This window comes from Kryptolebias marmoratus, linkage group LG16, assembly GCF_001649575.2.
Source record: "Kryptolebias marmoratus isolate JLee-2015 linkage group LG16, ASM164957v2, whole genome shotgun sequence".
In the NCBI taxonomy this organism is placed as follows: Eukaryota; Metazoa; Chordata; class Actinopteri; order Cyprinodontiformes; family Rivulidae; genus Kryptolebias; species Kryptolebias marmoratus.
The window spans coordinates 29,560,585-29,573,480 of record NC_051445.1 but is presented as its reverse complement, the minus strand read 5'-3'; the positions used below and the strand labels follow the sequence as shown (position 1 = coordinate 29,573,480).

Genomic DNA, 12,896 nt, shown 5'->3' with positions numbered 1-12,896 from the left:
CTGTTTATCCCAGTGATCTTTGTGTTGTTACTGTTCTTTCTGGTTTTCTGTTGTGTCATCCCCTGTCTTAGGAGTATGATGACCAGAGCGGTGACCCAGACGCTGGTGGAAATGCAGATGGCAGCCATGGCGAGCAGCGATCGTGGTGAAACTGTGCCCTTTCCCAAACGCTGAATATGAAGTCTAACTCTGAAACCGACCTGTGTTTTCTTCAAAGAATGGAAAAGTTGTTATATGTTTTAATTGAAAAGCATTTCTTGCAGCGGTTAAAACGGATGTGTTCACAACTAAGGTTTCAGAAATTGATCGATGTATGTAAGTCGTTCATTTTTGTGTTTTCTATTTCTCAGTTCATATTTCCTTTTCTGAATTTTCAACTCATAAATGATTCCATTTCATTTCATTTGATTAATGATTCCATGATTTCATTTTAATTTGCTTTTTCAAGTTGTGTTATTTTAATGTTTTCTATTTTAACCATTTTTTTTCTTCTTATTTTTATTTTTTCTATTTTAACCATGTTTTTTCTCTTATTATTTTTATGTTTTCTAATTTCCTTTTATGAGTTTTTGAATTATGTGACAATAATTTCTTTGGGTTCCAGTTTTCCAACAAAGACTGATAAACAGGAGGGAATGTTAGGGTTTTTATTTTATCCGCCTTTGTGCTCATGTGTAAAACTGCCTACGTGAGAGACGAAGGTCACACGCAGGCGCCAAACCATCTGACTCTCCCAAACAGCTATGTGTTTCTGTTATGCTTATGTTTAAACTATGGTCTGTACTTGGTTTGCCCAGCTCAGATCAACCCCTTTTTTCTTCTTACTTTAATAAAAGAGAAAGCCCAAGTAAGGAGGCAGAACTTCCTGGACAGCACGCCATTAGGAGCTGTTGTGGAATTTCTCCTCTTTGCGAAGGCCTTCACAAAAAGACAACGAGCCTCTCCAGTGTGATTCTTTCTTAGCAGGTTAAATAAATGAAAACCCTGACAAATATTATGGTAAAGCTCCAAAATTTTGACAGAAAGTAAAATGTAATGACTGCACCATTGAGCAATGATAATGAAGAGGAGAGAAGGTTGGCTTGTTTTATCCAGTCTAATAGAAAAGAACTAATTTATGCTTCTTCTGATAGAGAGAACCTAAACAACCTACCTAAACAGTGTTGCTAACTAAGTCTTCTCCCTCAATGAATTCTTCAGGGAAGGCCTCTTTCAGGAGGACAGGGCAATGCTCCCCGCTGCTCTGCAGAAAAGCTTCAAGAAGGATTTAAGGAACAATAAGTTTGAGATTTTGACATAGTGCCCAAATTGTTCAGATCTAACAGTATTTAACTTGGGGTCATAATGTTATGACTTCTTACTACAGTGGGTAGCAAAAATATTCACCCCCAAGGACATTTATTCCTTAAGAGAAATGTTCTGCAAAATCCCATTCAAACAAACTAATAAGTAAGTTATTTTGGCTGCTCCCTTTTTCAGGGGTTGACAAAGTGAGGAAACTCGCACGAACAATCTGGCAATTGTTTTACACCTGATGCCCTTCCTGCCACAACCTAGACTCCAACCTGCAACCTCAGGATTACAAGACTGCGGCACTCACCACCAACCCACCGCAGGCCCAAACAAACCAAACTGTTGATGTGTTTATTACATTCTGCCTGACAGAGCTTAGTCTACTTGTGAGGATGTTATCACATTATATTCATTTTGAAAAATAGGTATGTAGTTATTGATTTGTGGAGGCAATCTGCTGTTCTTACTTCATATGTTCAGCTATGTACTTTTATTGTGAGAAAACAGGAAGTGAAGAATGGAATGCAAAATGTTGTGTCCTGCATGGACCAGGAAAATAGTCAGAGGAAGAAGAAAGATAGATGGCGCAAAATACAGAGAAATTATTAAGGGAAACCGGTCTTCCAAAGATTTGAGAGTAAGACAACAGTTCACCTTCCAGCTGGAAAATGAGCATAAACACACTGCTGGAGCAACAGTCCACTGGTTTAAGGAGAACCATTTAAATGTTCTAGAATGGTCCAGTCAAAGCCCAGATCTCAGTCCAACTTATAATCTCTGGTTTGATTTAAAGATTGTTGGATAGAAACAGCACCTATCCAACCCGAAGGAGCTGCACCTGTTTAGTCATGAAGAGCGAACAAAAATTACAGATTAGATGGACCAAGATCATGGAGACAAACCTGAAGAGGCTTAATTCTGGAACTGCTGCTAAACATGGCAACACAAAGTGTTGACTTTGGATGGCCAAAGACATATGCACACTCAGGTTTACTTTTTGTCTCAGTTCTTGTTTCTTTCACAATAAAAAGTAGTTTGTATCTTCAAATTGATAGTTATGTTTTGTAATTGAAAAGATACACACCTCCTAAAATTTCTTTTAAATTTTAGGTTGTATGGCATAAAAAACAAAGGGAAAACCAAGGTGGCTTAATGCTTTTGCAATTCACCTAATACTGTATGTTTGCCACCTAAATTATCAAAATGGGTTAAAAGTGTAACCTGCTGGATCATAGTTTATGTTGCTTAGAACTGTTGGTTCGGTGCTCCAGTTAGATCTGATCAGTATAGAAAGTGGTACAGAGAACAGCAGAGGGAACATTCAGACCTGTAAAGACCATCGGCTGGTAGATCTTCTCACACTGTGCAGCGGGAAATGGTTCTCCCTCTGAGGGAGAAGAGCACAGAGTTCTGGTCTGGCCCAGGCGCTGTTTGGTGTCTGCAGAATAGGTTTCAGGTCTTGATGCACACAGCATGTTTTTCCTCTCTTTCTGCAGCCGCTCCACAGTGCGGCTCAGTTCTTGAACGCTTCTTGTTTTGGAGGTGAGCTCTTGATTCAGCCGTTCTATTCGGGCACCAAACGCAGCCTCGGCTTGGCGTTGGTGTCGGCCTGGACTTGGCTGGGACTGCATGAGAGAAGTTTAGTTAATAGAGAAAATATTTCCTACTCTGGCCTTTTCTTTAATGAATCACACACAGTCTTAATGCTCCTCTTCAAAATGTTTTTCAGATAGAACAAACTAACGTTTCTGTTGTTGGGTTTTACTCCAATAAATCCTGCATTGACCTTGTTTTTGAGCTGCTGCTGAAGAGATTCAATCTGATCACGGAGGTATTTCTCTGTTTCTTGATGGCTATCATTGACATGCTGCAGTTTTTCCTCCAGAAGCTGACACTTGGACTTCCATGGTTCTGATCCAGTTACAGCTACAGCCTGCTGCCTTTGTTCCAGCTGCTGCTCCAGCTCAGAGATCTGCTGCTCGTAGCACAGCTTCAGTACACACACACACAATTTAGGTACAAGAAAATATCATTTAAATGTTCTTATTTTACTTTTTTAATTAACATTTTATGAGAGGATTTTCTGAGAAGCATTTATTGTAATATTGTGTTGGGTTATACTTTAAACTGATCTGATAAGACCTAAAAAACCAGCAGACAAAAGAAAGAGTTGACATTAACCAACTGATATTATTAATGTCCTGACAAAGAAAACCCTATAAGATAAAGATATATGTTCTTTTTATAGACGACTCAACAACCTTTGGGTAATTATTTTGGTTATGTCTAAGTTTATAATTTTCACAGTAGAAACATTTCACGTGTGGCTTTAATAGTTTTATCCATGTGTTTTTATAGTTTTATGTAAGATTTAAATATTGTTTCATGCATGTTTTAATTTTTTTTTTTTCTAAATCAGCAGCAAGCTGACCCATCAATTTGTTACACCAACAGCTTTCCCTTGGGTGCTATGGTGAATGGAGCAGCCTGGCTAATGTTAGCAATTTCAGGTCATTTATCTATGAAAAAATACATGGGCTAATGATACCTTGATCCTGTAGAACTGTTGCTCCATGGCCCGCAGGCTGCATTTGGCCTCTTCATCGTGACTCTCCAGTTCAGCCTCCAGACGCTGAATCCTGCTTTCCAGCAGAGTGTTGATCCTGCTGGGTGGAGACGTCTTGGCAGAGTTGGTATTCTCATCAGCAGCTGTGGCTGCAGCATAAATCAGGGCAGGCAGTGAGTTTGGATTTCTGCTTCTCAGAATCTGCTCAAGGTCCTTCACCTGGTAAAAACAAGGACTTGTAAAGTAATGGAGGATTAAGTTGACTGATTCGTGTGCTTGTTGCTGTGGGAGTAACCTGCCACTCCAGCTCCTGGATTCTTTTTGTGTCTGCAGATCTGTCTCTGGTCTTTCTCTGTTGCTCGTTGCTTCTTTTGCCCACCTCCTGCCTTAGTTTTTCTACCTGTAATGGAAACAACCAGTTATTTTCACATCTGTATTTTCAGAGCTGGGATTCAGCACATCTTCTGCTACATATACAGTGGATATAAAAAGTCTATACCTAGGCCTCTAGCAATAAACAATAAATCAATTAATTGCACAATAAATTAAAATGAGGTAGATAATTTTCATTTAACGGCGTTATTGTTCCTTTGTGTCTCTCTCTCTCTCTCCCTACTGAAGACAACGGATGACAAAAGGCTCAGCCCCGGTGCTCTTCACTGACCCCTCATTTTCTCTTAGTGGGGCGTGAACTATCGCGTCAGGTAGCCAGCCGAGGCGCATCTTCTTGTTCCTCTGCAGCATTAGAGCCCCGTGAGGAATTAGCAAGCTAAAGAAAAGCTATTTGATATTGGGGGAAAAAATCAAATTGAATTGATTTCAAGGCTGAACGTAACAGCAGCGGTGTGGGAGCACTCCGGATTCAAACCAAATGACCGAGGCGAACCGCTGAACCTCTGTGAGCCGGTATGTCGCATTTGTGATTTAGTCGCCGTGTGCTTTTGTTAGTTTGCACTTTTTGTTTATAAAACTGGCAGTTTTGTCCGTCTTCTCTATATAAAACTAAAAAACTAATGATTATTATTATTTTTTGAAGGGCGGTATATTTTACAGATGTAATAATCCATAGGTAATCCGTAATAATCTGTTTTGGTTGAATGTAGGTTTTAATTCCATGTTGTTTTTTTGTTGTATTTAGTTTTTATTGAAGTGCATTTTTTGTTAATGGAGACAGAGTCCATTTTGTTTATTTTTTTTGTTGTTTTGTCTATTTTGTGGTCCAGTTCCAGTGTTAAGAGTTCTTTTGAAAGTAAAGTTTATTAATCTTTGAAAGGATGTACTTGCACTATTATGTTATTATCATTACATTAGTTTAAAACAGTTGCCAAACCATAATATCATTTATTGCAATAATTTCTGAGACAATTAATCGTCCAGCAAAATTTGTTATCGTGACAGGCCTATCTATACCCCTGTGTTAAAAAATTAGGTTTTGTAATCTAAAAAAATTAAACCATGATAAATCAATTCAAACTTTTTCGACTTTCGCTGTGACATATTGTATATCCTGTACAATTCAACAGAAAAAAAAAGGAAATCCACGTGTTCCACCGATCAGGTCACTATGGCCACCATCATTTTTCACTGTGGGCTGGTGTTCTTTTGGTGAACCACAGTCTTTGTTTCTGAATCAAACAGCCCTTTTGGAATTGTAGCTGAAAAACTTCACCAGAATGCTTTTTCCCAAAGGCTTAGAGCGATCGTCGTTCTTCTCTGCTTACCACTTGCTGTGATGTCCCTGTCTGCACAGACTGTCAGAAAGATGGTGATGCTGGTTGTACTGCCAGGAATTCAGCTTTTTAGTTACGACTATGTGAAACCCCAAAGGATGTTATCCTGCCTCCTGGCAAGGGTCTCTAGTTCAATCTTTTTTAGACCAGGAGAAACATTTTTCTCTATGACTGTTGGTACTGCTGGTTTCTAAAATTTCCTCCACGCTCTTGCTCATTTGGCCTTTCAACTCATACTAATCACAAGAGCAAGAGGAAAGGTAGAAAAATATACAGATCCATGTTTTTAATAATCAAGAACTGTGATACAAAGGTTTTATAGAAAGCACTGAGAAAAATACACTAAAATATATTCTAAAAATATTACTGTTATTATTATTACTTCTTACAAATTAAAAATCCATTTCAATTCCAGTTTGTAAGGCAATAAAACAGAAAGATTACCAAGAGGAATGGATACTTTTGAAGGACACTTTATAATAAATCTCTAATTAAGTTGTCAATTTCTAAGTCTTATATTTCCTTTTCATTATTATTCTTTGCACAGACCAAGTTGAATTCCCTGAAACTCAGAACAGATGAGTCCAAACTCCTCTGCTGCTACTTTTGGTTTGTTGTTAACAACTTCTTGTCAGACAAACTAAAAAAGATCCAATAATGTTTTGTTTAAACCTTTCAATACCGAACAGTAAAATTCTTGTGCAGAAAGCGGAGTCAGTGAGTAAACAGTAAATCAGAGAGAAGCTTAACCTGTTCTTTGAGCTGGAGGATCTCAGCTGTAGCAGCCTTCAGTCTGACGGCATCCCGGTTTAGCAGCTCCTGGTTCTCAGCAAACCACTGCAGCTTCTTCTTCAGCGCTGCCACTTCCTCTCTGTGCCTGTTCTCCAGAACACGCAACTCTAGAGTCTTTTCTCCTGACCCATAACAGAACAATCTGGTGTCTGTAAATGTTTTAGGTTGAAAAGTGTCATCTCTTGTTGTTACCGTTACAGCAGCATGCAGTGATGATAAGAAATGATGCAGATAATTGTTTAGCGTACAAGTCTAAACAGGAACAGGTTTCTGAAATCTCATATCCATGCAATCAATGTGTTATCACTCAGGAACTCCCTGTAATCTGTTTAAGCGTGTCTTAAGCCTGTCTGACCTGAACTGGGGATAGTCTGGACTTTAACCAGGTCTCTCTCCTTCTTCATCAGCTGTAAGTTGACCTCCAGAGACTGTTTTTCTTGCTTCAGCCTCTGATTATCCTCAGACAGTTTGATCTCGTTCCTCTACAAACACAAACATGTCTGTGGTAAGTAAAGGAGCAAAGCTGCCAGCTTCTCTGTGAGCTTGTTACACACCTGCAGTAGGTGGATTTGAGTAGGATCCATCAGACATGCACTGCCCACAGGTCTTGAGGCTTCCCTCAGTTGCTCCCTGGTAAAAATAAAACAGATGTTAAAGAACAACAGTTTGTTGTTTTTCTGATTCACAGCTCTGATAAGTGATGAACACACCGTGTCAAATCCAGTTCATCCATCAGTCTCTGGTTTTCGTTAAACATGGCCTCCTCGTTGGCTTTAGTCTTGGCCTGCTGAGCCTTCATCTGCAGGTACAACTTCTCATTCTCCTGGAAAACATCTTCTGTTGACTGACTTTTAACCACACAAAGACTCAAGAAAATGACAAAACACTTATAAAGTTCATTACAGAGAATAGGCTTCATCAATTATCAAAGGCAAAGGCAGACAATGTTTTGCCGGTTTGTGTTTTTGTGTATCTGTCTGTTATCTCATGAACCAGTTAATGGATTGAAATGAAACTCTCAAAACACAATCATTGGATAGAGATCCACAACTGATTAACTTTTGGAGTCAACCCCAATTAAGGTGGCTGCCACAGTCAGCCAGTGACATTACACAAAAACGGCTATAACTCAGTTAGTTTTACATAATAATGAAGACTGAGTTAAGTTAAATTTAAAACATTTTAAAAAATTCAGAGACCATCATAATTTAAATTTAAGACCTACATGAATTACAAAAAGTAACGAGTCATAAGGTTTTTTTTAAAGTAACAAATTTTTTGCCTTTCATCCACAGTCAATTTAAATCATTCAAAAACTCCAACAAACAAGTTTAAGGAGCAGAGCAACCGGATTAAACGTCCATCAATAAATTCCTTCTGACAGGGCTACTGCATGATGGAACTTGTAGTTTTATTACAAACTTGCAAAATTCCAGGAATTTTCAAAGTAGGAAACTTTCCATAGGAATTTATAGGCATTATTGGGAATTTATTAGAATAAACAGGAATTTTATAAACCAGGAACGTAAACTGTGGAAGGTTGGCCCTCAATAGGAATTTTAAATATAATTATGGAAAATATATTTTAGTTTAATCTTTACTAAAACAATCAGATTTCATGCAGGCACACTTGAGTATATCTATGCTACTCCTCAACCACAGGCATAAAGTACACTTGTTACTGCAGGATTAAGCCGTGCAGTTTGGTTGAAGTGTGTTTTAGATCAATTAGGCAAAGTTTCTTATTTGGATGGTGGGATATTATTTTTAACATACATACATTTACTTAAGAATATGGCAAATAACATCTACATTCTACATATCTGAAATGAATTTTTTCACTAAGAAAAAATCAATTATCTGGGTTACAAAACCAGTCTAACCATTAAATGTTACAACAACCATTTGATTATTTAAAGATTGTTTTAGATATCCAATCTCAGTGTTGGAGACATTGGAATTTATTTCTTTATTATTTTAAAGTTATTTTGGATCTTTCTAATTTTAATTCTAAAGTTCCTTATTGTCATTCTGATGAGAAGGAAAGGTAAAAAGATATTTAGAGACAGGGTGTGGTTTGACTATATGTAATAAATACAGCCTATCATAAACAAAAAGCAGATTATACTACAATGACATCATTACTATGTAAATGGTTACATATCATTTACCAAAATGTAACAACTTTTTTTAAAGGACTATCTTGTGAAAATTTAATAAATAAACATGAACTAGTTTATTCTTAATTGGTGAAACTTCAGGTGCTAAACTATAAATTTAAATGAACTCAGTTTTAAACTGTTTGAGCTGAACTTTAAATGATTTCAAGTAAAAGGTAAAATTGCACAACACTCCAAGCAAGTAAATAAGTACCTACATTACATTAAATACATACAAAATTACATACGTACATACATAAACAGATAGATAGACACGCATGAACTCCATGATTCCTAAAAGTGTTGGTGGTTGAATGCTGAAACTGAAAAGTATATGTTGTTAATCAGTTCTAGATGCACATCCAATGAATAATTTCTGAAAGTTTCATTAAAAACGGTTTGGTGGTTTATGAGATATTTTGCTAACAGACAAACAGAAATGACTCCAATATTTATGGGCAAAGTTTTAAATTAGATCCTGTGTGATCAGCTAGCTCTCAAGTGTAAGTTGGGGATGACTCTCAGCTAAAAGCGTATCAAACTTCAGCTGAATATCTGTAAAATTGACTAAGTTAAAGCCAGTTTTGTGAGTTATCTTTGGTGGCCATCTTGAATTGAATTGACTCCAAAGGTTATTCAGATGTAGATGGACAAGCAACGATTACTTTCTAAGAGTTTCATTAAAATTCTTTCAGTGGTTCATGAGATATTTTGCTAACACAACAGACAAATGAACACATGCAGACCTTTTGCCTTTGGCGACAGGCAATAATTACGTTAAAATTAAAGACAGACATGACACCAGTTAAAAGAAGTATTACCTGCTGATAACCTTTTATCAGTGTCTCTTGCTCTTGTATTTTTTTATGAATTTGAGTCAGTTTCTCATCAGTTGCAGGATCTCCAGCTTCCAAACACCTCTTTTTCTGACCAACTTCCTCCGCTCTTCGCAGCTATGGAGGAGAAAAACAAACAAAACATATTACACTTAACAGGGAGCCCAACACGCTCTTAATATGCCCCCAAAGACCTCACCAACACCCTGCAAAAATCATCCAAGTTCATCAACTAGTGTGAAGGGGATCTTTTCTTTTCATGAACAAAACATTGACCAGGTTGAAGCAGTGTTTCAGGGTCATGGTTCACCTGCTAAACTGAACGGAAAAGAAATGAATCACAATGTGGACATGAACAATTCTGAATCAATTTAAAATGGTCAAAAATTGAATATTATTTAATGTTAATACCAACAATTTGAGGAACACAAAAAGTAGATTTCTGCAAGTGCTGAAGTACAGTGCCTAGACCGTTTATAGGGTGCACAATAGGGTTGGGTGACTGGATAAATATATTGATAATCGGAGGTTAGAACTCATCAGGCAGTAGATTTGTTTTAAGGATGATATTTTCTGCTTTTTTTTTTTTAGCTAGAACAACTGTAAATACAATTCAAATCCAAACAAAAACAGGCTGCATTAACCCTGATTGTGTGCAGTCCACCTCATTTATTTCCAGAAGCTATGCCTCTAACTCAGGGGTGTCAAACTCCATTCCTCAGGGGCCGCTCTCCTGCATGTTTTAGATGTGTTCTTGCTTAAAAACACCTGGTTTAAATTAATGACTTTTTGCCATGCTCCTGGAGAACTTGATGATTTGGTGAGGAGGTAATTAAACCATTTGAATCAGGTGTGTTGGAGCAAAAAACCTAAAACTCCCAGGACAGCGGCCCTCGAGGCCTGGAGTTTGACACCCCTGCTCTAACTATCTGTCAGGTATTGGTCCGGTCTAAACCTGACAGCAGATGAGCTGAGCGGCTGCAGGAGATGTTACATTGCTCAGCAAAAATCTGCATGATTTCTTTGCTTAAATTAGTAACAAGTTTTGAAATTATTTTAAGAGAAACATTTGTTTTTTTAAGAAAAATCAGATGAATAAAGAATCCCAAAAAAAAGAAGAAGAAAAAAAAAAAAGAGTAATCCCAACTCCTTGGTTGCCTAAAATGACTTCTTAATGGCTCCAGTTTCGAAATATGGACTTTGATATCATTTTAGATTCAACCAAATCATTACGTTTAAGTGTCAAAAGAAAAAATATAAAAAAGTAATATCAAAAATGTGATTTTGTCTTGAGGTTATGATGCACTTTTATGTCACCTCATTTATTAGACATCTGATGAACCACAGCTAAATACAATAAAATAGCCCACAACTTTTTAAAGAACCAAATAAATCAAAGTCTCACCATAGAGTTTTTCTTCACAGATCAGCTGTGGAGTAAATTTATCTCTTTGCAACTTCACTGCAGATGTTTCACAATTACCTATCAGCTGGTAAATACAGACTCTCGATGAAGTAAACAAATATACTCATTTTAATATATTACTGTTTTTAGTAAAAGCCAATTGTGGCAGTTTCATCCTGTGCCCTGCAGAACTTATGTTTGTGATTTCTGGATCTAAACCTCCATTTTCTTGATTGGTGCTTTTTCACTGTAACTCTTACATTAAGGTTCTGCTCAAAGCAATGAAGCCATGACTAGTTAAAATTCCTAACTGAACCAACAATAAGTGTGGTGAGACTTTGCCTCCTTTTTGTGCTCTCACTCCACAACGCACCACAGCATGTTTGGTGTGTTTGTGTACCTTGCTCTGCAACAGGTAGTTGTGTCGTCTGAGTGAACTGATCTCGTCTGCTTGGCGCTCCATCATCTGCAGCTCCATCTCTTTTTGAGCCAGCTGGACTCTCAGCTGCTTCACCACAGAATAGTCCTCATCATTCTGAAAGTTAGAACACCACTACCTAAGCAGAGTCTCAAGATTTCTGAAAAACACTGTCTATGTTGAAGTTGATGTAATCTATTTTTAGATGCAATGCGGACTTGGATGACTCTGAATTGACTTTCAAATGTCAAACATGGATTTTTTTTATGTTAATCTGTGCTGCTAATCTAAAAGAATCAGCAGAATAGTGACTGCACTGTCATTTGTCCAAGTAGAGTTGCTGAAGCTGTGTAGTTCATATCTACTCAACAATATAGCCTCAGGCCGAATATGGCCCTTTTAGAAAACCTTTTGACCCCCACAAAGCTACCAGGATCCCAAACTGATTTTTCCGAATCGAATGCTAAAAATATGCCTATCAGAGCTACTTGCATACCTTAAGCCTCATATTAAGCTAGTACAAGTCTGTCAAACAGACAATATTTGGTAAGTCATGACAACGAAGAGGGTAGGGGTTTAGGACTGCAACGATTGGTCAACCTAGTTGATTACAAAAGAAAAAAAAAGTTGACGCTTTGTAGACAGAGCTATTTTTAGACTGCTCCAGTCATAATGATCCACATACTGTAAATGTTTTTTGTAACTACAATGCACGACTAGAACGTCTGGGAACAGTACTATCTCAATTGTTTGCCAAGACTACACACAGTCTTCTAAAAATAAATATGAGGAAGGAGATGGATAAAAATCAAAGCTTTCAAAAATTTGTGAGCATATCACTGAAAACAAACAAAAAGTTCAAGACAGATGGTGCAAAGTAGAGCACCCCTGCTGCAATGCAACCTTCCTCCTGGAGTGAAAATGGCAGCTTCCAGGAAGTTTTAGAAGTAAAGTTAGCTCATAGTGTGGTCTCCTTTATAAAAAATTTCTACAGTAATCAGTTTAAACAAGGTCTCATGGATGATTGTTAAGCAAACATTATTCAATTGTTATAAAACATGACCTGTTTGAAACAGTAAAAGGGGAGGTTTTTGCATGGATTTCTGTATGTTATCCTGTTTGTTAAGTAAATAAGTACCCTGTATGTCCACCTGTAAGTACCCTGTATGTACCCTGTAAGCACCCTGTATATCCACATGTAAGCACCCTGTATGTCCACCTGTAAGTACCCTGTATGTCCACCTGTAAGTACCCTGTATATCCACCTGTAAGTACCCTGTATGTCCACCTGTAAGTACCCTGTATGTACCCTGTAAGCACCCTGTATATCCACATGTAAGCACCCTGTATGTCCACCTGTAAGTACACTGTATATCCACCTGTAAGTACACTGTATATCCACCTGTAAGTACCCTGTATGTCCACCTGTAAGTACCGTATTTTCCGGACTATAAGTCGCTCCGGAGTACAAGTCGCACCAGCCATAAAATGCATAATAAAGAAGGAAAAGACATATATAAGTCACACTGGAGTATAAGTCGCATTTTTGGGGGAAATTTATTTGATAAAATTCAACACCAAGAACAGACATGTCATCTTGAAAGGCAATTTAAAATAAAAATAGAATAGAGGCAACAACAGGCTGAATAATTGTACGGTATGCTATGTTACACGACACATAAACAACGAACTGAGAA

General features: G+C 37.5%; 1 protein-coding gene across 1 annotated transcript in view; it reads right to left on the bottom strand.

Annotated features, from left to right (window-relative positions):
• Positions 1-12,896, bottom strand: part of cep162 (centrosomal protein 162) — a 67,845-nt gene that overhangs the window by 3,883 nt on the left and 51,066 nt on the right. The window contains exons 15-25 of the mRNA XM_037980338.1: positions 11,182-11,316; positions 9,362-9,493; positions 7,092-7,204; positions 6,936-7,011; positions 6,737-6,863; positions 6,340-6,503; positions 4,155-4,259; positions 3,842-4,078; positions 3,080-3,283; positions 2,621-2,918; positions 1,156-1,254 (exon numbers count right to left, since the gene is read on the bottom strand). Of these exons, the coding sequence (XP_037836266.1) occupies positions 1,156-1,254; positions 2,621-2,918; positions 3,080-3,283; positions 3,842-4,078; positions 4,155-4,259; positions 6,340-6,503; positions 6,737-6,863; positions 6,936-7,011; positions 7,092-7,204; positions 9,362-9,493; positions 11,182-11,316 (1,690 nt within the window). The remainder of the gene's footprint in view (positions 1-1,155; positions 1,255-2,620; positions 2,919-3,079; positions 3,284-3,841; positions 4,079-4,154; positions 4,260-6,339; positions 6,504-6,736; positions 6,864-6,935; positions 7,012-7,091; positions 7,205-9,361; positions 9,494-11,181; positions 11,317-12,896) is intronic.